Source organism: Lagopus muta, chromosome 2, assembly GCF_023343835.1.
Source record: "Lagopus muta isolate bLagMut1 chromosome 2, bLagMut1 primary, whole genome shotgun sequence".
Classification (NCBI taxonomy): domain Eukaryota; kingdom Metazoa; phylum Chordata; class Aves; order Galliformes; family Phasianidae; genus Lagopus; species Lagopus muta.
In genome coordinates, this window is record NC_064434.1 from 39299885 (window position 1) to 39323797 (window position 23913).

General features: G+C 44.3%; 1 protein-coding gene across 4 annotated transcripts; it reads right to left on the reverse strand.

Annotated features, from left to right (window-relative positions):
• Positions 1-24: 24 nt before the first annotated feature.
• FAXC (failed axon connections homolog, metaxin like GST domain containing) lies at positions 25-22594 on the reverse strand. 4 transcript variants are annotated; one of them, XR_007375393.1, is made up of 7 exons: positions 22241-22594; positions 21360-21495; positions 17766-17962; positions 11320-11537; positions 8352-8468; positions 3187-6972; positions 25-3063 (listed from the first exon to the last, which is right to left on the reverse strand). XR_007375393.1 is itself a non-coding variant. In XM_048937172.1 (7 exons), exons 1-6 carry the CDS (start codon positions 22513-22515, stop codon positions 7376-7378), a joined length of 999 nt encoding a protein of 332 aa, XP_048793129.1. In that variant the 5' UTR covers positions 22516-22594; the 3' UTR covers positions 6858-6972; positions 7373-7375. The 4 variants fall into 4 exon arrangements, 3 of the variants coding, with proteins under 3 accessions (XP_048793128.1, XP_048793131.1, XP_048793129.1); XM_048937172.1 differs by lacking the exon at positions 25-3063 and adding an exon at positions 7373-7431 and having other exon boundaries at positions 6858-6972; XM_048937171.1 differs by having other exon boundaries at positions 25-6972.
• Positions 22595-23913: the final 1319 nt, after the last annotated feature.

Below are 23913 nucleotides of genomic sequence, written 5' to 3' on the forward strand. Positions count from 1 at the left end.
AGACATTCATAAAAAGGACATGAACCAGAAAGGTATTTTAGATCCATTACTTGTAATTTATACACCAATGACATATGGCATAAAGACAAAATATACAGATTTTCATATATACATACAGGAATCAACACAGTACACAATTTAAAGTTATGTTACAATTAAGTGTACAATTTTAAATATGGCTTTGTAAACTAGTAGTAATAACAGTGCTAAAATAATGCATGTCTTGTGAATTCATCAACAAACAACACAATGCAGCTACAGCACTAAAGTCTTCATTTAGCAATGTGTTACTCCACTTTGTTAGGAAAACCTTGTACACTGTACAGAGCTGAAAACATCCCTCCCCCATACACACCCATATATGCTTTGTTCTTGGCTGATTTTGCACCCTGAACATTAAAACTTTGGGGCCCGCATTCTTCAAGTATTCTGAAAAATAAAAGCCTGTACAATCAAGAGAATACCACTCTTAAGAACAAATTAAAAAGCAAGGAAAGAGTATACGCTGTGCCCAGTGACAACATCATCACAACAGATGAAGCTTAAAAAGATTTTTTTTTTTTTTTTTTTTTTAAGAGTTTAAAAAACAACCAACCAGTGTCACATCTTGTTTGCCTTCCTCTAGTGAACAGCCCTGGTAAGGTAAATTTCTACATGAGGGCTTCCAAGTGACTCAGCAAAGGACTGAAAGAAGTGATAAATTCTGGGTCACTTGGAAGCCCAGTTGGAAACCTCTGGCCTTTCTGAAGCCAATGGCACTTCTGCCAGTAACTTCAAAGGGGCAGGGTCTTGCTGTTCTGCAGAAGCTGAATGTCTTTTGGAAGCAGATGCTCTATTTCTGCTTAAGTTTGTTGAGCTGGACGTGGAAATCTTTAAGATGAAATTCTAGGGTCCTTTTTACGTATGAGTCATACTCAACGTCCATAACTATCTCTGGCCTCAAAATCTGCCAGCTGGGCAAACAGGATACAGTACTCACAGCTCAGCACCACAGTGACTCACTGAACATTTTCGTTGATTAGGATTCCCACACTGCACACAGACATCCCATTTCTTTCCAAACACCTCAGGGACCTGTGAAAATCTCTGCTGAGAAGTTCTTCATGTTAGCGCGTAAGGGAAGGCGTGCAAGAAAAGCTCTTCACAATGGCCATCAGAGAGCACTGCCCAAAATTGCTGAGACAGAGCTGATCCATGCTGCAATGCTTTTCTCACTTAAGGTGAAGCTGTAAAGATTGAGGTCACTAGCCTGAAACTCCACGCACCCATTTCACCGTCAGGAGGCCCACACAGTATGGGGTGATGGAGAAGCTCTCCCCTTGACAGGACACCAGTGGGTCACGATGGCCCACACACCCCCCTGGGCACCATCAGAAGGAAGCCACAGCCACTGCAGTGCCAAGTAAAGGAGCCAGATCAAAAGAGATTCTTGCCTTTACCACAAGGACACAGAACACAGCATGGGTACGGGACAACAGCACAGCAGCAGCCCCACCTGAGCACAGTGTTAAGAAAGCCCCTCCACTACGTCCTCAGTGGTAACAAGCAGCTGAAGCACGGCGCAGCACACACAGATACAGCAGCACTGATATGCTGCTGAGAATCACTGTGGTCATTCAAAGGTACCTCTAATCCTCCTTGTCCACAGATCAGACAGTGCAGCTTGGATGTTCCTCCAGATCACAGCCACTGACAGATATGGGCATGACTCACCCCTACACTACATATATCCATTTCCATATACCAGCTACAGGGCTGTTCAACATAACTCTGCATTTAAAGACCATAATTTGCTTTATTTTGATTGATTATAGGCCTGATTTATAATTTTGCAGTATTTGGTGATGGAGGGGTTAGACTAAGCAGCTACTTGCCAGGAAACAGATTCAAATTCTTCAAACATCTAAGGACAAGACCCACTCGAATTCATCCCCTGCCATAGAAATTTTGCTTGGTGAGCTGCCCTGCATAAATCTGCACATAACACACTTTTCCAGAAGGCAGTATTTTGTACAGCTCAGTATCTGACAGATACAACCCTTTCAATGAAAACAGTATGAAGCTGTCATGATTACTTGAGCAGACATCACTGACAAAAGGAAATTTGTGCCTGAACTATTGCTGCAGAAATATTTCAGGCAACATTTTTTCAAAGAGAATACAGATCTGGAGGGACGTTGCCAAGGTTTTAAAGATCAAAACGTGTGACTTGCAGTGTTGTAATTGGATGGGAACAGTCCTCCAGATCTGAAACATCAGGTTTGGTTTGGTTCTTAAATCAAGCACCACATTTGTACAATTTCTGTAGGACCTATAGAGCCCAGCATCTATTTTCCCACTTGGTAACAGTGAGCTCTGCTGACAGAGCCAGCAATGCTGACACTGACACACAAATCCATCCTGACGTGACAGTGTTACGCAATCTAGCACTGCAATTCACAGTTCAAGAAGAATTTTTTTAATTAAAAACCCACAAACCAGGCTGCTTTAAATTTAACTACAGTGGGAATACAGAGTATTTTTTTAATTCCCATTTGCTAAAGGAGAGAGATGAGACCAATTATCATTCCCTCACAGCAGCACTAATAAATAGAATACTCAGTATTTGGCAGTGTTCAAAATAAGACAACGGTGCAACCACACTGTCCCATAGTGAAGACAAAGAGCCTCTCCCTACTCATGAACGATGGCCCTCACACACACTGCCTGCTCCCACGCCCACCCTGCTGCTTCCCCAGGTCAGCCCACAGTCATGGCTGGGACCACCACCAGCTCTGCTCTCCAGCACCTCCCATGCACTTGGCTCTCATGACACAGGCTCTTGAACCCTTTCTAATGCTGCCCTACAAGATGACCCCAGTCGCTAAGAAACCTTGCAGGGTCTGCATCATCTCAGGCACAACATCGTGGTCACTTCCACCCTTCAGCTTCAAAAGGCCCTCATACCTCACACAGCAGGCAGTTGGCGCTCCTGGGTGGTTCCAGGCACTGTGGTGCCACACGATTTCCCGCCCCTTGCAGCACCACTGTCAGGGCCTGTGGGGTGCTTGCAGCAGATTTCCACTGCGGTTTTGATCAGGGGAGAAAAAAAGCAGAGGAAATAAAATGAAGAGCCCAAGGGAAATAAAGAGCCATGGAGCTGCATCGGGGGAGGGTCGGGGTGGGCATTAGGGAAAGGTTCCTCACCACAGAGCAGTGGGCATGGAATAGGCTGCCCAGGGCAGTGGGTACGGCCCCAGGCTGCCGGAGTTCAGGAAGCATTTGGAAAATGCTCTCAGCCACGGGGTTTGAATTCTGGGTGGTGCTGCGTGGAGCCAGCAGTTGGACTTGGTGATCCCTGTGGGTCCCTTCCAACCACGTGATTCTAAGATGCTTGCAGACAGTTTGTAGGGTTTGCACAGCCCCTCAATCGTGGAGATGAAAAAAACAGAAATGAGCAAGGGGAGAAAACCTTTGCAGGACTAAGAAAACATGGCCCTGTTAGCAAAATGTTGAAAACTTTCATTTTTGTTAAAGACAACTCTTGTCCACTATTACCCCACAAACCAAGACAACACTTTCTCATGGATCTTAACAAAGCAATTTCTTTCTCTAAACATTTTTCCCCCATAAATATTTTGCCAAGGCCAGCTTCCAAAAGAGAAAGGCTTGGATTAAATCCTTAACACAGGTCTAACAGTCAATATTTGTTTCTGGAAAGGATAAATTAACTCAAGGATATACTACCAGACCTTGACAAAATACTATACACACACTAATTCCTAAATAAATGCTGTTTTCTAATTTCACCTCTAGTTTGAAACACAGCCAAACACAGAAACACAGTACCTAGAATAGCTGTCATAAGGAGAAAGCTACTTATTGAGTAACTTCTCTAAAATAACCTGAGTAGTTCCTAAGACATGAAGGCATGTGACACACTACAAAATACATTCAACCAAATGATTACCTCACTGAAAAAAATATCAGCTGACAACAAAAAGTTCCTTCCCCCTCCACAGCCCCTTCAGATCCACTGTGTTTCACTTTTCTGCAACAAAGCCCATCACCACGCTTACCAAAGCGAAGTCAAGGCTCTGCTGAGGATGAATCCTCAGATTATTTCCACCATACTGCTTCTTTTGGCACCAAAACATACATATATTGACTCACCTACTTTTATATATGCACACACGTATTTGTAATAGCATATATATGTGTGTATATATATAAATGCATACACATGCCCTACAATGTACAATAAAGCACCGGGCGCTCACCAAGAAAACTTTCAGATGTTAGAAGACCACAACATGACACCAGCTTTGTACCACGGCAGTGATGCCAATTTCTGTGCCCACTGCCACATATTGCCATGTGATATCCAAACGCAGCTGCTTACATATGAGAGGACAAAATTACATCACTGGCTTCTGACCAGTTTGCCTTTTGGGATGCCCCAAGCATCGCTGTCACCAACAGACCGTCAGCCCAGGAAAATTATTAATATGACTTTGTCCAATGAACTCAGGCTGATCTTTTAATAACCATGACTCACTGCTGGGATTCATGTGGTGCCAGCAGGGGCTCCATACCTGAAAACACACTCTCCTAATGCTGAAAAGATGGATAAACAAATGAGAACGTCTCTACCAGAATTCCCAAATCATGAGTATTTTTTAAGAGGAGCTTCTTGATGTAGATGCTTTTTATCCAGAATATCAGTACCTAAATATTTGCATGTGCCCTGACTTACCTGCAAAGTTTCACGGGCATGTCAGACCACCGCCCCTTGTGCTTTCAAGACTCATGTCCTTGTGACCTGTTCCTGTGCTTAGTTTCCTAAGAAGGGTCCCAGGTAACTGGATCATACCTTCCCCCTCCTCAGTTTTGGTTCATTTTCTTTTTGCAAACATGACAATAGAGATTTGCCCATGATTATAGAGGCTGGAGCACAGCTTCAAGCAAATGTGTTGGGAATTTAGGAAACAGATACAAGTTAGTGCTCACCTCAGACCAAACTGCCTGCTCTCACCGCAGTAGCTCTCAGACATGGAAGAGACATAGGAATTCACTGCATCTTTGTCCCCTCTGCTTGCAGAGCCACAGCTAGCTGGGTGTTCTCTGCAACAAGCAGAGTGTCAAAGACACTCTATAGTGCAGAAAAGGGACACGTTTGAAAGCTGGAGTTAGTTCAAGCTCCAGACTACTAGGACCATCAGCAACTAACATCATAAAGTAGTTGTGTCCTGCCTGATTCTCAGAATCAAGATACGACAAAATTTCTGCTGAGAGGTTGTGATTCATGGAAATGTAACTCAATGAAAAAGTCCTGATTAAACTAATTTCAACAGGCTACCACCAACTTATACAGACAAAACTTGATTTTATACACTTCTACAAAGACCAGGATCATCTGTAATTTCCATATGCTTTCTCTCATTAAAATCAACCACTCACTACCAAGCAACACAGGTGTAGATGCTTAACTTCAAACAGGTGGGCCAACCCTGTGGATCCATTCTTATCTTCACACCGACACCAGAGCACATCAGCACCTGTGCAGCTATTCTTGCTTTGGTTCTCCAGATTCACAAGTATGCCATCAAAGAAGCCTTATGATCAACCCCAGTCACTATTTCAACTCTTGCAAATCCTCACAGAATACGTGGTGATGCCACTGTTGTAGTCTCACAGCTTGCTTCCACACACTGCCTTTAGGAACTGTGCATTATAAGCCAGCAAATGCCCACCATCCCAGCCAGCTCTAAAGCATATGATTGCAGGATAACATCTTATATTTACAGAGCACCTCACACCTAAAAACACTTCAAGTTCCTTTGCAAACTTTAAAGGTCTGATGTGTCTTTGCATAAAGAACAAAAAGCACCCACTGCCGAGATGCTCCAGGCTTTCAGTAATGAATCCCATTTCTCTACATCAGTAGCAGCTGGTGGCAGGAAATACAAACATCTAATAATTCAAAAACACAGAAGAAATTTAAAGGCCTGAAGCCAGGCTTCGGCCAACACACTTTCCAGATTAGCATGTGGGTGATTATACATTAAAACTGACATTCTTCATTTGAATAAAAATATTCTAGAAGGTGATTTCAACCTTCTGCAAAGAACAAGAAATGCTAAAATGTTTCTTTTTGTAGGAACACATTTTCCTACTGCCTTCCTTGTCTGTCTCTGAAAGAACCAGGGGCAGTTCATTACTGCAGACATTCTGTGATCACCCAGACTGCAGAAAGCTATGAAAACTTTCCTGAAACTGCACCAAATCAGCATCAATAATTTTCTTCCACATGAGAAAGGTGTGACAGTAACACCTCTTCCACTTTTGTCCTTGGCCCATTCCTGCAAAGCTATCAACAGAAACCAGCTTCCAAATGCTCCCCCTCCTGGAGGTTTCTCCCACTCAACTGTTTTTCAATGGAAGCAAGAATGTAGATTGAAAGTTTCTGTTGTCATCTGGACCTCTAGTCTGCCCACAGTGTGTTTTAAGTAACTGTTTACCTTGGTTCCACCTGAACAATTACACAAAATGAAATAAGGTTGAGATAGTCCAGGTAGCAAGTGACAGCCAAGTCAAGCGCAATGGTCTCCTGGAGGTGGTACCAACCTTCTCCCAACCTAGAGCAGAAAATAAATCCAACTGATCCCAAGAAACAGCTTGTCAGCAAAACAAGAGATGCTTGTACGCATCATTTGCATTGTTCGTGATCTCTGTAGTCATCCATGTCCACATCTGAATCAAAAAGGGAGTGTCCAGTGTAATCTGTGTCAGGAGTATGAGAAATACTGTTCCCTTCCTCATCAAATGTTTCTGTCCTTGAATAAAAACTGAAGTCCTGCAAGGGGGAGTGAGTCTTGCTTGTGTCACTGCTTTCCTCAGATTCATACAGAGTGTTATCGTCATCATGGTGCCATTCTGGCCAGAATTTCCTCCTTATTCTTTCACAATACATAGCAAGATTAATGAGTTCACCTGAAACACAGCACAACACATTCCAGTAAGTACATTCAGTCAATAAAACTTCAACCTATCAGCTGATTTGGCATTGTTTGGAAACAATTTATGCAGGTTCCTTCCAAAGAGGCATCAGAGCCTTGTCTCAAAACAGCAAGATCCAGTCAACCCTCCCGGTGGCTGTTTATAATTCTCACATAACTTAATACAGATACTATTAACCTACGTACAATGAGAAAGGCTACGCTGAAAGGAACATATATGCATGTAGTGAAATAACCATCCCAAATTCAACCTCAACAGAAATAAAGCAAGACAACATATTAATACTGCAAGTTGTTCTAGCAAAACTCTTGCTTATTTGCTGTAGTTTATAAAGACAGGACTGAACTCAACTCTACGTGCACAGCTCACTCACTTGTTAAAATACTGTGAATTTGGGTGTTTTGTATCCGCACCACCAGATGGCAGCATTGCCTGCAAGATAAATTTATGGGTTTGTTTTTCTTTCTGATTTACCTTTAGCATTTGTAGCCCGCACGGGTGTGTTAGGCCATGTGTAGCTACATACACGTGTCCTTAGAGAGAAGAAACTACTAAAAAACTTCAAACAACAAAGAAATAACAGCATATTAAGTGGAAAATGAACGTGTACATGAAACCTGCACTCACAGCATACCACAGCATGAGCAGCTGATAGGTACAGAGCATCATCCATACTGCTCCTGTACTTTCTATGGATCAGATTCATTGCTTTTACAGCTATTTCACACCCGCTTCCTCCTCATTCTTTCCATTTTTCACACTATGTTTATTCTACAAAGTGATGCCAAGACCTTCCACCAGGCTTTCATGTGCCAATACCTTTCCACGAGGAATAACAAAATTTGGAGATGGGAGGAAGGAGATATGGTACATTGGTTTCTAATTCATTTTACTCCAAAGCCAGACTGGATTCTTCTCCTTGTCCAGTCTCCTTAATAACAGCAAAAGCTTAAATTTCTGTGGGACAACAGTATTTGCAGTTCTACTCAGCAGAATTTGGCTCACAGCTTCTAATACTTTACTCAGCATTCATCCCTTATAAGCACTCAGCCTTTGCTATGTCAAACAGGGAAAAGATCAAACAGGAATGGAAACAACTACCATTCAAAACATTAAAGTGAAAACAAACAAGAACTTCACAAAAAAAAATAATCACAGAATAGAAATGCTGTATCAAACATGAGAACAGCTAATGAGATAGCTGAAGTACTCCTGCAATCCTATGAAAATCCTACAAAATGTTCCACACTTAAACACAGCAAATGCCACCAAAAGTTTGTTTTTGTTTTTTTTGTTTGTTTGTTTTTTTGTTTTTTGTTTTTTGTCATAGATCACTTTAAACCTTTGATTACCTTTGATTAGTCTCTCTGGTCTAGTCCCTGGTAGTGTCCACATGGCCTGTGCCAGATGACCAAAAACTGTGGCATCAACAGTGGAAAGGTTTGGTCCCATAATGTACTTTTTGTCACCTGTAAACAAAACAGCAAGGTATTTTAATGGGGACATGTCCTCCTCCCCTCTACAAGATAAAGACAGAGAAGAATATAATCTTTAAAGATATCATTCACAAGAAAACATCCAGTATTACCTGCTTCCCCAGCACAGGCATTAGACTTGGAGCAAAGAAAGAAAACAGAGCAAGTGAATCATGTGGCATTTCAGAGGTCAGCTTAGATGGCTGCATTGTCCCTGCCTCTGCCCAAAGTGCTATAAACCCTGTGAAGTGCTGTATGTAATTGAATTCTCCAAATCCAGTTACCCCATCTCCCCAGGACATTTTTCCCGTTATGCCAGAAGCTGCCTGTAATTCAGCAGGTTATTAAATGTTAGGGTTATTAAATGAGTTTAGAAAAACTGTCCAGCAGTAAAATGCAGCAAATTCTAAAATACAACACAATGAAGGCTGTTATCCATCTGCACCACGATGTAGCAATGCAATACAGAGAAATAACGAATAATAACTTCCCACAGCATGTCAAATGTGATACAGAAATGGAGTTAACTCTCCCCAGCTCTTTCAGAACTGCACCAATCTATTCTCTGATGACTATGTACTGGGTAAATGTTGGGTACTTTCTGTATTTATGTGTTGTTCTGCAGTCATTGATCTCAAACACAGCTCAAAAACAGGTCCCCAAACCACAGTAATACGCTGTGTAAAATCCCATTTCACCTGACAACACTATAAATTTAGGACTGCTCAGCTGGGTCTGACTCTCAATCCATAACAATGTTACTCTGGAAAGCAACTGCACTAGAGCAACAGCAGGTTGCAAATCAACTCTGCGAATGAGGAGAGCCTCCAGTCAGGCTGCAAGTCATAGAATCACAGAATGGTTTGATGTAGAAGGGACCTTTCTAGTTCCAACCCTCTGCTATAAGCAGGGATGCCTCCCTCTAGACCAGGTTGCCCCATACAGTGTCTGTCACTCACCTCCTGTTCCCAGCTCAGAATATGACCCAAGGCCAAGGGTACGTAGACCCAGCCACAAACAGCTGGAGAAAGCCTTGACAAGCTGGTGTTAATGGCAAGTCAGGGCAATTACCAAAGAGCAGGGAAACACACCAATAATCAGGGTGGCAAACGTAGTAACACAGTGACTAATACAACATTCATTTCAGAAAGGAAGATAAGAATGAAATGTACAATATTCAGCTAGTAACGTAGTAAAATAACCATAACACAGCAGGTGCCCATCAAGGCTTTTTAAAACACATGAGGCACAACCTTCTCATCAATAATACCCCTGCTGGTAATGTGCACCACACAGTAAAAAAAGCAGATGTGGCCCAGTTTGCCAGCTCTGTGACTGCTCTTCACATTTTTTGCCACCACAAGCAACACATACTGTGAAAATACATAAGGAGGTGCAGGAGCAGGGAGGAGGTCTATCCAGAGAACAGAAGAATTATTTCCAACCAATGAAAAATGAATCTTAAAGAGAGGTCTGAGGATTTCCAGCCATTTCTCCAAGCAAAAACAAGTGAAATAGATGGTTTGATCACAGCATTTATCTTCACAGGAGATAGCATAGGCAGCTCAGGGCGGGCAGGAAGGACTAGAAGGAACACCTGCCTGAAGGTTGAGAGCATGCATCCTCCAATACGAAACTGGACAAACTGTGAACAGATTTTGATGGTGATGAACACCTGCCACCCAATAACTAATGAAAGTTGCTGTATCTTCACCTTCTGAAATCTTCTGACCTCTTAGCCTCCAAAAATAGTGCTTCTTCAAAAGAAAATCTACGATTTTTCTTAAACAACCTTAAACAATCTTAAATAACAAAATCATGAGAAAGAGCCAACAGAGAAAGAAGTGCCAACAAATCTCCCCCTCACCTACTGTCCATGACTCTTTTTTCACTTTGCTGCCAACCCAGCAGCTCCCTGCATTTCAGAAAACTTGCACAGCTCCCTCTAGGTCCTTCGCAATTTTTTTTCTTTCCCAAACACCCTGAAAGAACAAAAACATCTCACATCCCTCTACTGCTTAGTAAGCACTCAGTTTTTGCCCTCTACTTGGGTACCTTTTCTCCTCCTGTCCATCCCACAGTTCAAGTACGTTCTGTCCTCTTTCCTGAGCACAGGATGAGTGCAGAAGCCAGGACAGGGCAGGGAGGACCCCTCTTCCCAACCATCACTGAAAGGATCGTAACAGGGAACAACAAACCACATCAGCACCACCTCTTGGATTCTGGACCAAGGAAGGGACAAGCTCAAAGTAGGGGATAATATGCAGATGAATTCCTCAAAATACATATTTTTACACAAAAGCATAGTACAGTTAGCTCTCAGCAGACTGGAAGTGAAAAGCATAGTGCAGACAGTTTTAGTTCAGACTTCAGCCTGAGCTAAACTACAGAAATGAGGCTTGCACGGTTCTGGCTGAGGGATGTCAACCTTAAGACAATCTCTGCACTGTCCACCCACAACAGCCAGCAAGCCTAAAACCATCCATTTTGATAACACAGACCCATCTCCTACCAGCTTTAAATGAAGCTTCTAACACCAACCAAATGCAGCAACATCCAGCTGAAAGTAGCATTTGTTAAGGACTTTCAAAAGGCCACATTCTGCTCCTCTAGATACAAATCAGTGCCCAGAGAAGCAACCCATCTACCCTCCTAGCAAGGCAGTCTGGTAACAAAAAGTGAGGAAAGAAACCCATCCCCCCAAGAGCGAAGGTGGCACCGGGGAACAGCAGCAGCGTGAACGCCACGTGACAGCAGTGAGATTATTTGTGGCTGTGACCAGGCTGACATACAGCCATTTCACACCAAGGCACAAGGAGAAGGTGTGTGGTTTGTGGTACATTACCCAGGAGACTTGCTAGAGTCCTCATGTCCTTCTCCATCAGTGTGTACATCTCCTCCTCAGAGAAGCGGCCAATTCCGTGACCGTACATCTCCCGCTTCACGATCCCTTTGGTCAGATGGCACAGAATCCACTTCAGCAAATCACTGAGGGGGCCGTAAACTGAAATCATCTTTTGCGTCTCGTGAAGGTTTTCCACCCATTGGCAATAAGCTAGAGTCCTACAAGGATGCAAACACCACGTTATAACAGTGCAATGCCCAGAGAGCACAGAGCTAGGGAAAACAGAGGAAAATGGAGAGAGCAGCCTTTCCCACCAGCCTGTTCTCCTTGCACTCTATTACTGCTTGGCTAAGTTCCAGCAGTACTTTGCATCAACATAAATATTGCAGCAGTGATTCTTCAAAAAGATCTCCGCTCCCTTCATAGATTAACCATGACATAATCTTTACAATAAAAAAAAAAAAAAAACAAAGCTGCAGAGGTGGTACCTATCAGATTAGCTCTCATCTGAGTTTTCTTTCCCTTAATGAAGATGTTGATCTTACACAAGATATCTTTCTGAAAGCTTCCACTGTATTTCAGGCTGGATTTCAACTTCATTATTTCAGTATTATTTCAAAAGATCTTTTCATCAAAATTTGTCTTACCAGCTACATAATATTTTTCATTCTTTACTAATACTGTATGCAAAGGTCATTTGTTGCTGTTGCAACATTAACTTTTCTGATATGTAGCACCTTCTGACATAAGGTATTCTGAAGAAAGGAGAGACCATACAGCTTCTGTCACTGGCTCAAGGAATACTGGAAGAAGAGCTGAAGACATCTTTAAGTAGACGTGACAAATGCAAGAAGGCAAGGGTCTAAGAAACATTGGAATGTATAGCCATGTTCCATTACATATTTCCAAACTGACAAATGTAGAAGTAGGCTTACACACTGTGAACTGTATGAAAAAAATGTTCATGAGGACTTGAGCTTCCGCCAGGGGAAATTCAGTCTGGATGTTAGGAAATACCACTTTTCCAAAAGAGGGGCCAGGTGCTGGGCTGCACAAGGAAGCAGTGGAGTCACTGACCCTGGAGGTGTCCAGAATATGTTTAGACGTTGCGCTGAGGGACATGGTTTAGTGAGAACTACTGGTGATAGGAGGGCAGTCAGACTGGATGATCCTGTAGGTCTTTTCCAACCTTGGTGATTCTATAGACTCATGAAGCTTGACAGAAAAGCTGGAATCATAGAATCATAGAATCGCAAGGTTGGAAACGACCTGCGAGATCATCTAGTCCAACCACCCTCCCATTCCTATTAGTACCACAAGCACTAAACCATCTCTCGTAGCTCCTCATCCAGGTGCCTCTTGAACACTGCCAGGGATGGTGACTCCACCACCTCCCTGGGCAGCCATTCCAGTGCCTGACCACCCCCTGAGAGAAAAAGTTTCTCCTGATGTTCAACCTAAACCTCCTCTGGTACAACTTCTGGCCGTTTCCTCGGGTCCTACTATTTGCCTGGGAGAAGAGGCCAGACCCTTTTTCATCACAGCCTCCCTTCAGGAAGTTGTAATAGCAAAAGTCACAAATGCATGTATGTAAAATATTGAATGGTGTTTCATAATTAAATGCTTCCATTTCCACTATGGCTGGAAATTAGTTTTTTTAATTCGTAACTTGACTTAAGTTTAATCTTAAAAGGCATTTTAATTCCCTTCAAAACTGTCCCCTGCAGGACAATGTCTTCTGCTCAGATTGGCTTCATTATATTCAACAACAGTGAGGCCCGTGCAGGTTTCAATGCAACTACACGAACAATAAAGAACAGAAATGCACCTGCATTGTTTTGGACTTTTTTTGTTCTCACCAAGTTTCTCCAAAAGACATCCTGTACTGTATTATTGTGACAGCAGCATCTCACTGATGTTTTCAATGGAGATGTTGTACAATCTAGTTCAAACAACACTCAAACTGGATGAACCAACTAAAGTTTTTGGGCCAGTTTCTGCAGAGTTTGAAACAGGACTGGATTTAGAAAGGAGCACCAACAGGAAAGCAGAACACAAAGCCAGCAAGCAGAGGGTACTGAAATACCAAAACCACCAACTTTTGAGGACAAAGTCCCTTGGACAAATACAGCTTTGAAGAAGGAATCTGGTCTGGATGCGAACCATAGGAAATAATTACAACTATTATCTGTGTGAGCCAGCTATTATTCATACTATTTACTCGAGTAAATGGCAAGAACCTGCTCTTTAATGGCACAGCTGTGCATGTCACTACGAAGACCCTCATCCCCCAGCATGGATCTCATCAGCTTCTGGCCGTTCTGCAGCACTGCTGTAATTGCTTTAGCATAACGGGAGTCACCATAGAGGGGCAGCGAGAAAAACAAGGCAAGACAAAGCGAGGAAGCAGAAAGGAGACTGCTGGAGCATTTTTGAAAAACCATCCCAGTCACACACGACCAGCAGACCCTCCAGACCTGCTATGACTGTTATTCACTCTGACTCCACCAGTGAGCTGGCATCGCACCAAGCCATCAACCATGCCTGGGACAACTTTAATTCCATGAGACAGCATAAATAAGGGTTCCCACAAAACTAATTAGCCTGTGCTGTGAAACAAAACTACATTTCCATAACGTTCATTTACTTGCTCTGGGGGAGAAAGTCTGGAAGAGACTGAGGCCAGGTAAGAATTAACAAACAGGACCAGATTTAGGTAACCCTGCCTCGGCTACACCATAAAGCGCAATCTTGGATGTGTGCCTGTCACTCTAAGTGAAGTTGTTGCATGTCCCAAATCTCAAATTTACGTGAGCAACAAAGACAGCTAAACAGAAAACCACTCAGTTTATGCCAAAAATGTTAGGCTTCTAAGCATACAAAAACAAAAAAAAAGGTAGAGTCCTGTTTAGAGGGACAGCTAAACATCTTTTTAAAACTAGCTTTACAAGCACTTTGTTAAAATAATTATAGTCAAGGATTAATTTAATCTGTGCTTTTCACTAAAACATGCTCCTCTGCACTTAATTCCAACCATCATTCCTCTGCTTAGACTACATTAGCAGAGTATTATAAAAATAACAAAAAATTAAGAAAAGCCAGAAATCATGTTGTCTATATAACCTAATTCAGCATAATTATAAATACTAACTATAAAAACTAACTGTAGTTCAGAACGTATGTGATGACATTATTATTTTATGTCATTTTGGGAAATATTAGCACCTCCATTTGTGCCAGAATATATGTGAATTCTTAAGAGTATAAATAAAACCATAATGCATTAAAGAAATGCTACAGGGGTGAAGCAAATCTGAAGTATACATGTAACAGCAGCTCTGGCCTCAATACATAAATCAGAAGAGATAGAGAAAGTGACTCATCAGGAACAGCTTGCTTGATTATCCCTCTAGTAATTCAAGAGGCAAAAAAAAAAAAAGGAGGGGGAGGGGGGTACTTAAAAGGATGCAAACTGGAAGCTATTTTGCTCATCTAAATCTTGTGCAGAGTGGAATTTCTTGATACAGAAAAGGATTCTAATAAATTCCTTCCACAAATCTTACCTTACCTGCTGTGCAACTTCTCAGAGAATGGCTTTTAAGCCACCAGTGGTATTCAAGCATCATCATTCTCAATAGCAGGAGAGATGTCACTTTTATAATTGGCTTGATGTTAAACATGTATTGTTTAATACATGGCAAGTTTAAATATCTGTCAGTCATTTGCATTATCACACCATGCTCCTCCTGTCCTTCAAACATGCAATACATTAGTGATGTTTACACTGTCTTCTTAAAGACAAAGTAAGAAATGAATGTATTTGTGCGTATATATTGACAAATCACTTATGTTTGACAATAAGGGAAACCAATGTAATGCCTTTAAATGGTTTTCAAGAGCCCCTAGCAGTCACTGCAGACAATGGAGGTGACCCAGGACAAGCAGTGGGGAGATGACACAGGCCTGCACACAGCCAGGACCTCAGGCCCAGTCCCTGAAGCACAGAACCAGCCTGCTCTCCCATTTCTTTCCTACTGACTCAACCTCACCCCCACCTAGGCTAAAACGTTTTTTTTTCTTTTGCTGATTTAAACATAGCAAAAGCCTGACAATTATAGCTTCCTCCAGGGACAGAAGCTCCAGCACCAGTCTTATGCATCTCGGAGACAAGCTCTAATCCCAGCTCTAAAATAGGCATGTTCAATCACTCACTGGCTTTCTGCCGGACACCGCAGCCTAGGGCAGGGGTTCACAACAGTCCTACATTGCTTTCAGCTCCAGCCAGAGCAGCAGTTTCCACCTTTAAGGGGTATTAAGCAATCAGAACTGCAGCCAAAGATAAGCAATCAGTTCAGCAGAGGCTAAACATTTCAGGAGGATGCTGAGCACCCACCCAGATTAGCTCCATCCACAGAGCTAATCCACAGGATGTTCTTTGCTTGTACATTCAATTGATGTAATACAGCATTACTTATTTATGATGAAATTACTTTGCACGCTGCTGGCAATGAGGCTGTATTAATCACATTTTATATCACTGGATAGGCTTGATTTTATAAATTTTCTGCAGAAAGGCCATGACTGTGACAAGTTCCCCCCCAGGGGACTTGAGGACATCACAAACAGACCCTCTGCTCCTGGTGGGAAATGGGAAGGCTCAGCACCAGTGTGAAGCTCTGCACAGCTATTGCCTGACTTTATCCTGGTTAACTACAGGATGGTCAGAGCTGTTATTCAGGAGTTACAGCAGCGTGAAGCCTCATAGCTCTGGCTCAGGCCTGGTACAGAGAACCAGCACAGTGTGCTCTCAACAGCACAGCATCCCTCTCATACACCCTCACAGCAAGGACATACAACAAAACTTAAAGCTGGGTCTTTCTATTCTGCAGTAAAAAAATATTTGCCCCTGGGAAACTCACCTGCACGACTAAAGAGAAAAGGAAAGAGGGATACACAATGAGGCACATGCCTATTTTTTTTCCTACTTATTGCTTTGTCCATCTACTTCAGTGCCCCAGCTCAACACCTGAATCTGTAGTACCTGTGTCCCATGCTCTCCTATTTTGTGCCCAGCAGGGCTGAATGAGCTCAGTGGGAACATGGATGGACAGCCAATGGCTTCACCAAGGAAAGAGCAATTTATAATTCAGAAACACAAGAGCTGTGCAAGTTTGTCATCGGTAATGTTACATTAAAAGCAGTTAAGCCTGTGGACCATGAAACAATCAATACACTTAGGTAAGGAGATGGAGCATTAAGGGATCTAAAGGCCACATCTTCCCTCTGGCAGCTACAAGTATGGGAGAAAAAAAGGAACAACAAAATGAAGAAATCACACTTGCAGACTACTGCAGTTTGAGAGCTGCAGTCAGATTTCTGAGAAGACACTGCAGATAGGTCTCACTAGTGAAAGTCATACTTCTGGGAAGCTAAGGATTACATTCTTAAATCATATCATTTAAACTACTGAATGCTACAGCTGTTCCCAGGAAATGTTACAAATGATTCAAAATACTATGCCTGCACATGCTGCTGCTGATCTTCAATAAGAAGATGAAAGGAAGAAAGGTAAATGCATTCTAGTTGTATCACACAGTTTTTCTAGAGGAAAAAAAAAAGTTATGTCTGAATGCAAGGCTCAGTACAACAACAACTTCAATTTCAAATGCGTGCAAGAAAGCAAACTGTTGGGAAAAACCCTTATGCCTGCCAAGGTATCCAATGCCATACCCAAAATGCCATGTTCACCTGCTACTTCTATGGATCATGAAAGGACACTTGGAAAAAAAGGATTGAAAAGTTGGGGTGGGGGAACAGGGAGAATAAAAAATAAAAATCACAGACACTGTATTCAAAGGTATCAGTAAAATGCATGAAGTATCAGCAAAGCCATATTTAGGTTTTCCATCACATCCATTTTTGATCTTCTTGGGGTACCACAACTAGTACAGCACCTTATCAACTGGCACTAATGCCAACAATACTTACTAACAGGAGTAACAAGGCAGTAATCCATACTGCAATCACACATACAGATAATTAAAACCAGTAAGTGTAAGGATATCCATAATATTTCAGACTCACTCCATATGCTGGATTTTGTTTGTTTCCCCTCTGACACCTCCAATCTTTTCAGCCACGTTGGATTTTGCTCCTCATTAGCAAGGCTGCTTCTGCATGGAGGTCGTAGGAAAAGGACAGACAGACAGCCCACTGCTGTTCCTTTCTGCAACGCCAACTCCTTACCTTGCCCACACATCACTGCAGCTCTCGAGGGAGTTACTCCTGACTCATTCCAGCACAAGCAGAAAGAAGCAGCAATTTTCCACAGTGAAAAAAGCTGTGAAATTAATAGTTGGGTATCCAAGACAGAATAAGTATTCACTCCTAGACAAACAGTACAGGTCTGACAGCAGAACACAGCCAGGCTTTTCATGCAAGCTTACCAATAGAAATGCTCCTCCACCATCTTTGTCACTGCTCTGGAAACAGCTCTTTCTCGTGGACCAAGATTTTTATTTAAATTCACTCCAAGTTTCTCTTCCAAAAAGTCGATAATGAACTCAGTGCCAGAAACTTTTTTGTGATTGTATTCAATCCAGGGCATTTTTCCTTGAGGGGAAAGTTTTCCATCAAAATAGTTCTAAGAAAAAAAAAAGCAAGTAAACAAACAAACATACAGACAAAAAAAAAAAAAAAAAAAAAAAAAAAGGCCCTTCAGATTCCATTTCAATAAGAATAAAGCTTTTTTATATAACTTTCCATGTTTTTAAAAGCAACATTCTTAATTAACACTGCAGGATAACTGCAGCTATTCAATTGGAGCAACAGCTCTGTGCAATACGAAAAACCCCAAATGATTATTTCCAGGTCCTGCAATGCGTTGCATATTTTTATATTAGATGCCATGTAATTTAATATTATTTAAGGACCTGGGTTATTTAAGGGGATGGGGACACTCAGATCTCTCAGAAGATTGGGTCCATCATTCTAAACAAGTTTTTAATCACAGGAACCATGCCTTAATTTGGCTCTCACACAGAGCAGCACTTTTTGTGTTAGAAGTACGTTATAAATGCTTATTCACAGAATCATAGAACGGCTTAGCTGGAAGTGATCCTAAAAATCAGTGAGTTCCAAGTCCCCTGCCATGGGTAGGGCTGCTACCCAATAGATCAGGCTGTCCAGGGCCCCATCCAACCTGGCCTTGAATGCCTCCAGGGACAGGACATCCAAATTCACTGCCTGTATCAGATAGCTGTACTGTCTCTGAGGGTAAAACACAACCAAGAGCCCACAGTTCAAAGACATATTATTCCCTCACCAGGCAGGAGAGAAATTTCTTTTTATGTGCCCTTCAGCAATTTTGTAACTTAGAAATCTCCTGTATCATCAGACACACTTCCAATTGGATCTATGAGGACACAGCTCTGCTGTCCAGCACAGCACTAGCCAGCTGCTGAACATGGGCACATCTCCTCCATGTAACACTTGTACAGCAGTAATAACATATTTTTTCACTGAAGATAGAGCAGGTCACCATACACCAGTGGCTCCAGCTTAGCCTGAATGCACATCCTCCTGGTTATTGCTTAAAACACAAGTGTGCAACCACTGCCCATGTGTGGCCACTCCCAGAAGCTCAACCCTTTCAGATCAAAACAGAAGGAATGGGTAACACTGCTGAGAAAACAAAACCTTCTGGTCTCAGCCTTCTCTGGGACTTCTGCCCAAGCAAGAATCTTACAGCAGGAATACTAGATTATGTAACCTCTGATCTACTGCATCCAAGCCTAGATGAACAAAGCAGAAGAATCCACACTGCCTGCACGTGCAGGTGACTGCTCTGATCAACAGGAGAAACACCAAAACTGCCCAACACCTGAAACCAAATAGAGAGCATGAAGTCCATGGCACCTTCAGTACGATTTACCTTCCTGCGCACAAATACTGATGTTCTGCAGAAGCAGCTGAAGATGAGCTTACTACACACAATTACTGCAGTCTGTGTCATCTGCAGCCCAACCAAAGCAGATTCTTATTATTCATCCACATACACGCACATAAATACATCGTGTAAAATGTTGTGTTAACGCTGCATTAATATCACAGTTTTTAAAAATGCAAATGATGGGTGAAGTTCTTTTAGAAGAGTCGATTTGGGTAAACCCAAAAAAAACAACCGAAAAACTGCTGCAGGATTTTCATGTTTCATTGTATATGGTTTATCAAACAAATCAGGAAATGTCTTTCAATGACCTAAAAAAACCTTTATCTTGGGAAAATTTCAGTTCTACAGTTCCTGTATCTGCTGTTCTCAAGTGGATATTTTCAGGCTTGAAACCTCAGTATTCTTACAGCTGCTACTAATTGCCATCAAATATTTACCAATTTTCCACTTGAAAACTGGTCCAGCTGCAAAGCAGGAAAGCTATGGTATTGTCCTTAAAAAAAAACACCCTCATGCCTCATAGTACTTTAACCTGAACTGCAGGCTACAAAGCTCCTGAGAACCTCATTTATAGAGGAAATTATAAACCACACAGCACAGGGCTCTTCTGGGGTAATTTTATAGTACTCTTCAGAAGAAATTAGGCTCTACATTTTCAATTACTGTAGCTTATGCTTTACTTTTCCTCATGTTTCTTCTCATAGAGACTGCCATCTCCACAGACCTGGTATGAAAACAACACAGTGCTGCTGCGCAAACACTCGTTAGATTATGGAAATAGCCAAATCTTAATAGTCATAATGAAATAAAGGAACAACCAAAAGGCTTCCATAAACACCCACCATGGGCTCCTTTAGCACGAGCTTTCTGAAGAAAAGCATCAAACATTTTGAAAACACAGCTCAGCTTTACTCTCCCCCTTCTAAGCAGCCCTTGCCCAGGAAGGTGATGACCCACAGTATGACTCTGGCTGCATCCCTCAGCCTGTTCTCACAGAACCATAGAAGGCAGAGGTCAGAAGGGACTTCCAGAGGCCATCCAGTCCAGTCCCCTGCTAAATGCTCTGAAGTACCTTGTTCAAGTTCCATTAAATCTTAATATAGTAAACATTAAAATGTATGCTTTTAAATGCTTAAGCCCAATGTACTAAATAGACTTTCTTTCACATCCAAAATAAAGGAGCTTAATCACATACAAATGTGGATGAATATCAATCACAAATACAAAATCAAGTTCTCAAACATTTTTTTTTCTCTGCAAAAGACCAGATGCAATCAAAACATTCTTCATAATACCTGGATGTGCAGCAGAAAAAAGTGACTTGAACCCAACCAAGGTGAGCATGCGACTCAGCCACAGCTCAGAGCGTTTGAGGCGAAGTAAGAGCCCAGACTTAAATAACATGGGGGAAGAGAGTCTTCTTCCACCTAAGATTCTCAGTACAACAGTAACAACAAATACGACATCTGCAGTGACTTCCATGCTTTATACAAACAGCAGAAAGACCCATCCAATGTATCAAAGATTTTGTTTTCTGCACAACCTGCTTGGTGACACCAACAGACAGCACGCACCCAACTCAAAGCCTCACAGCTGAACAGGCCTGCTGAGCAACCCTGTTTTCCCACATGGGAGGGGAGGCCACATGGGGTGACACCAGGCAAAGCAGAAGAGAGACACATCTTCCCAGGAGAGCACCAGGGTGAAACCCTCTGGAAAACAGGAAGCTGCAGCCACTTCACCTCGTTCTCTTCAGCATGGACAACTTCAAAGACCATGTAACACTGTCCTTCAGTTTTACAGTATTATTCAATGAACTGCAAGCTATTCTCCTAGCATTTCCAGACAAGTTAACTTCCAACATTTGCTTTGCTTTACCAATTAAACCTAGAGCTGTTCTAGATCAACCACATTCAAGTGGTACCTTTAAAGATTATACACCAAATTTCACCAGAGACAAAAGAGCTGTCACCTACCCGGACAGCTGTACATATATATTTACATCTCTCTGCATGAGAAAGATTGGAGGGATGCCTATTTCAAGCAACTACAGTGAGCTGTGGCGTAAAGGAGAACAGTAAGGATGTACCTGGTAGGGTAGGTCAGCCATCCTTAGGTACGTTTCCATTTTCAGACAGAAAGGTGACAGACTTGGAACGCCATTGTTGGGCCTTGAAAACTGATGCAGTATGATAGCATCTTTTGAATCAATCTCCTGCTCTTTCCTGCCAGAAAATGGAACAAATTAAGAAGGAAAAAAATAAATAAATAAATAAACCAAAACAAAGGATGCATCATAAATCAGCGTTTTAAACACACAAAGGAAAAATCCCAGCGGAGGCCAAACACGCATCCTCCCTTCTCGTATGACCGCAATATTTTATTCGTCAGACCGAGGGCCGCTATAACGCACCGTCGTTGCTGCGGCAGCCCGACTGCTCGCACGCTGGGTACCGCGGGAAGCTGCCACGGCCGCCCGTAAGAGGAGCAGCGATGAGGCCCAGGCCCCGCGGTCCCGTCCCGCCGCAGGGCTGCGGACCGCACGCACGCCGCGCCCAAGCAGGGCGCAACACCGGGCCTCGCCACCTTCCCGTCCAGGTGAGCGCCGCTCCAGCCGCACCGGAGCAGCCACCGGCCATTTCCACCGTGTTCTGGCCGGGCTTTGTTCCATCCCGGCACCAGCCGGCTCACCGCCCCTCAGCCGCGCTCCAAGCTGCTCCGCCGCCCGTCCTCCGCGCGGCCCTCGGCCCCCGTTCCCGCTCCCCCCCCACCAGGGCAGCCGCCGCCCGCCATCTCCGCAGAGGGCACGGCGCCGCCGCCCGACGCCCCCGCTCGTCGCTTCCCCGCGGTGCCCGGCCCCGAGGCGGGACGCCGGGTCCCCGGGACGCACCGCGCCCCTGCGCCGGGCGACGCAAAATGGCTGCGGGGCAGAACGGGGCGCCGAGGCACCCCATCCCGCATCCCGCTCACCGGATGGCCAGCAGCTCGTGGAGCAGGTAGGCGGCGGCGGCCAGCAGCGCGCCGCCCGTCAGGTACAGCGTCTTCTTCCACCACGAGTCGGAGCCCAGCGCCGCCATGGTGCCGCCCGCCCCCGCACCCGCCAGCGGGAAGGCGACCAGCTCGCCCCCATAGAGCGCGGGCGGCGGCTCCTCGGGCCCCGCGCACCAGCCCAGCGATAGGCTGCGGTTGCGGCTCAAGTCCGCCACGCAGGAGCGAGGCGCCGCCAGCCCGACTCCCCACAGCATGCTGCGCCCGGGCCCCGCATCCCCCGCTCCTCTCCGTCCGGCCCGGCCCCGCGCAGCCCTGCCCGGCCGGGCGGCTCCGCCGGCTGCCGGCCCCCTCCCGCCCTCGCGGCGCGGCTGCGCGGGGCTGGTGGCGGTGCGCAGAGCGGCCTGAGGGGGGCACCCGCCGCCCTGAGCGCGGAGACGAATCTGCCCGGCCGAGCCCTGACCCAAGGCTGCGGGTGGGGGGGCTCCTCACGGCGCTGTGAGAGGGGACGCGCTGCTGTGCTTCTCACCGAGGAGCGGGGCCTCGTGCGCTAGCGAGTGGCTGAGATGAAGGACACCTGCCATAACATACTGGTACCCAGTCACAGCACGAAACAGCAAGGCCCTCTTCCAAATGCTTGAGACAGAGTGCTTATCTTGCTCTGTTATCCTGATGCTTGACAAGGTCAGCAGCAGAAGGGAGCAGAACGCCTCCAGGAGTAGAAGGGCACAGCAGAAAGGCAGCAGAACAGCTTTAAAACAAGTACGAGGCAGGTGCACAGGGTGGGAGCACTGTGTGCTGCAGCCTGCCCTCAGCTCCTGGGGCCCAGGGCACAGCGCACAAGCAGCCTGGCAGCCAGCTCTGAGATGCTGACCAGAGGTCCCAGCAAACCCCACTCCACACACAGATTGCTCCCTTCAAGCCCTGCTGCTCTCCCTCACCCTTAGTGAGCTGCTGGCACAGCTCCTTCATGGAACTGGGGCCATTCCTTGCTATAGGCAGTACACAAAGTACAGGCAGGCAGGGAGACCAGCAGCAGTGACATGATGAGGTTCTGCTAACTAAATGTTACACTAGGGCAGCAAATAAGACAAGGAAAAGTTCTTTGCACCAACACCTGCAAATCTCAGGTTAAGATCTGCTTCAGTGCAGACAGCCCAATAAATCTGGGCTGCTGCTGCTTGGTGGCTGATCTCAGCATTTGCTGCCGTAAGGATCCTGTGGTACAGATAAGAATGATCCAATTACAGATGGGATCTGAGCTTCTGGGAGGGAAGGGAGAGGTCTTGGGCATCCACGTCGCAGCTGCCACATTTGCAGAGGCAAATGAGCTCTCTTAAGATCTGTGCTCCAAATCATTTCCAGCACACGGAGTGACAAGTTGTGTGTGAGAGGAAAGCAGGAAGCAGGCATTAAATCCTTCACCTCGGCACTGCCCTGCATGAGGTGAGCAAAGCTGGTGCTTTGAAGGAAGCAGCTCATACTCAGAAAGTCAGTGCTCTGTGCTGACATTCCAGCTTGTGCCCTTGCTGGTGTTAAGATGGTGCACAGATTGGAAGAAGGCCACAAGATCTGCCTTGCTCTCTCATTTATGGGAGGAAAAATCAAAGCTTGCCCCTCAGCTGGATGTCATCCATCTCATCTCACTTCTTGGG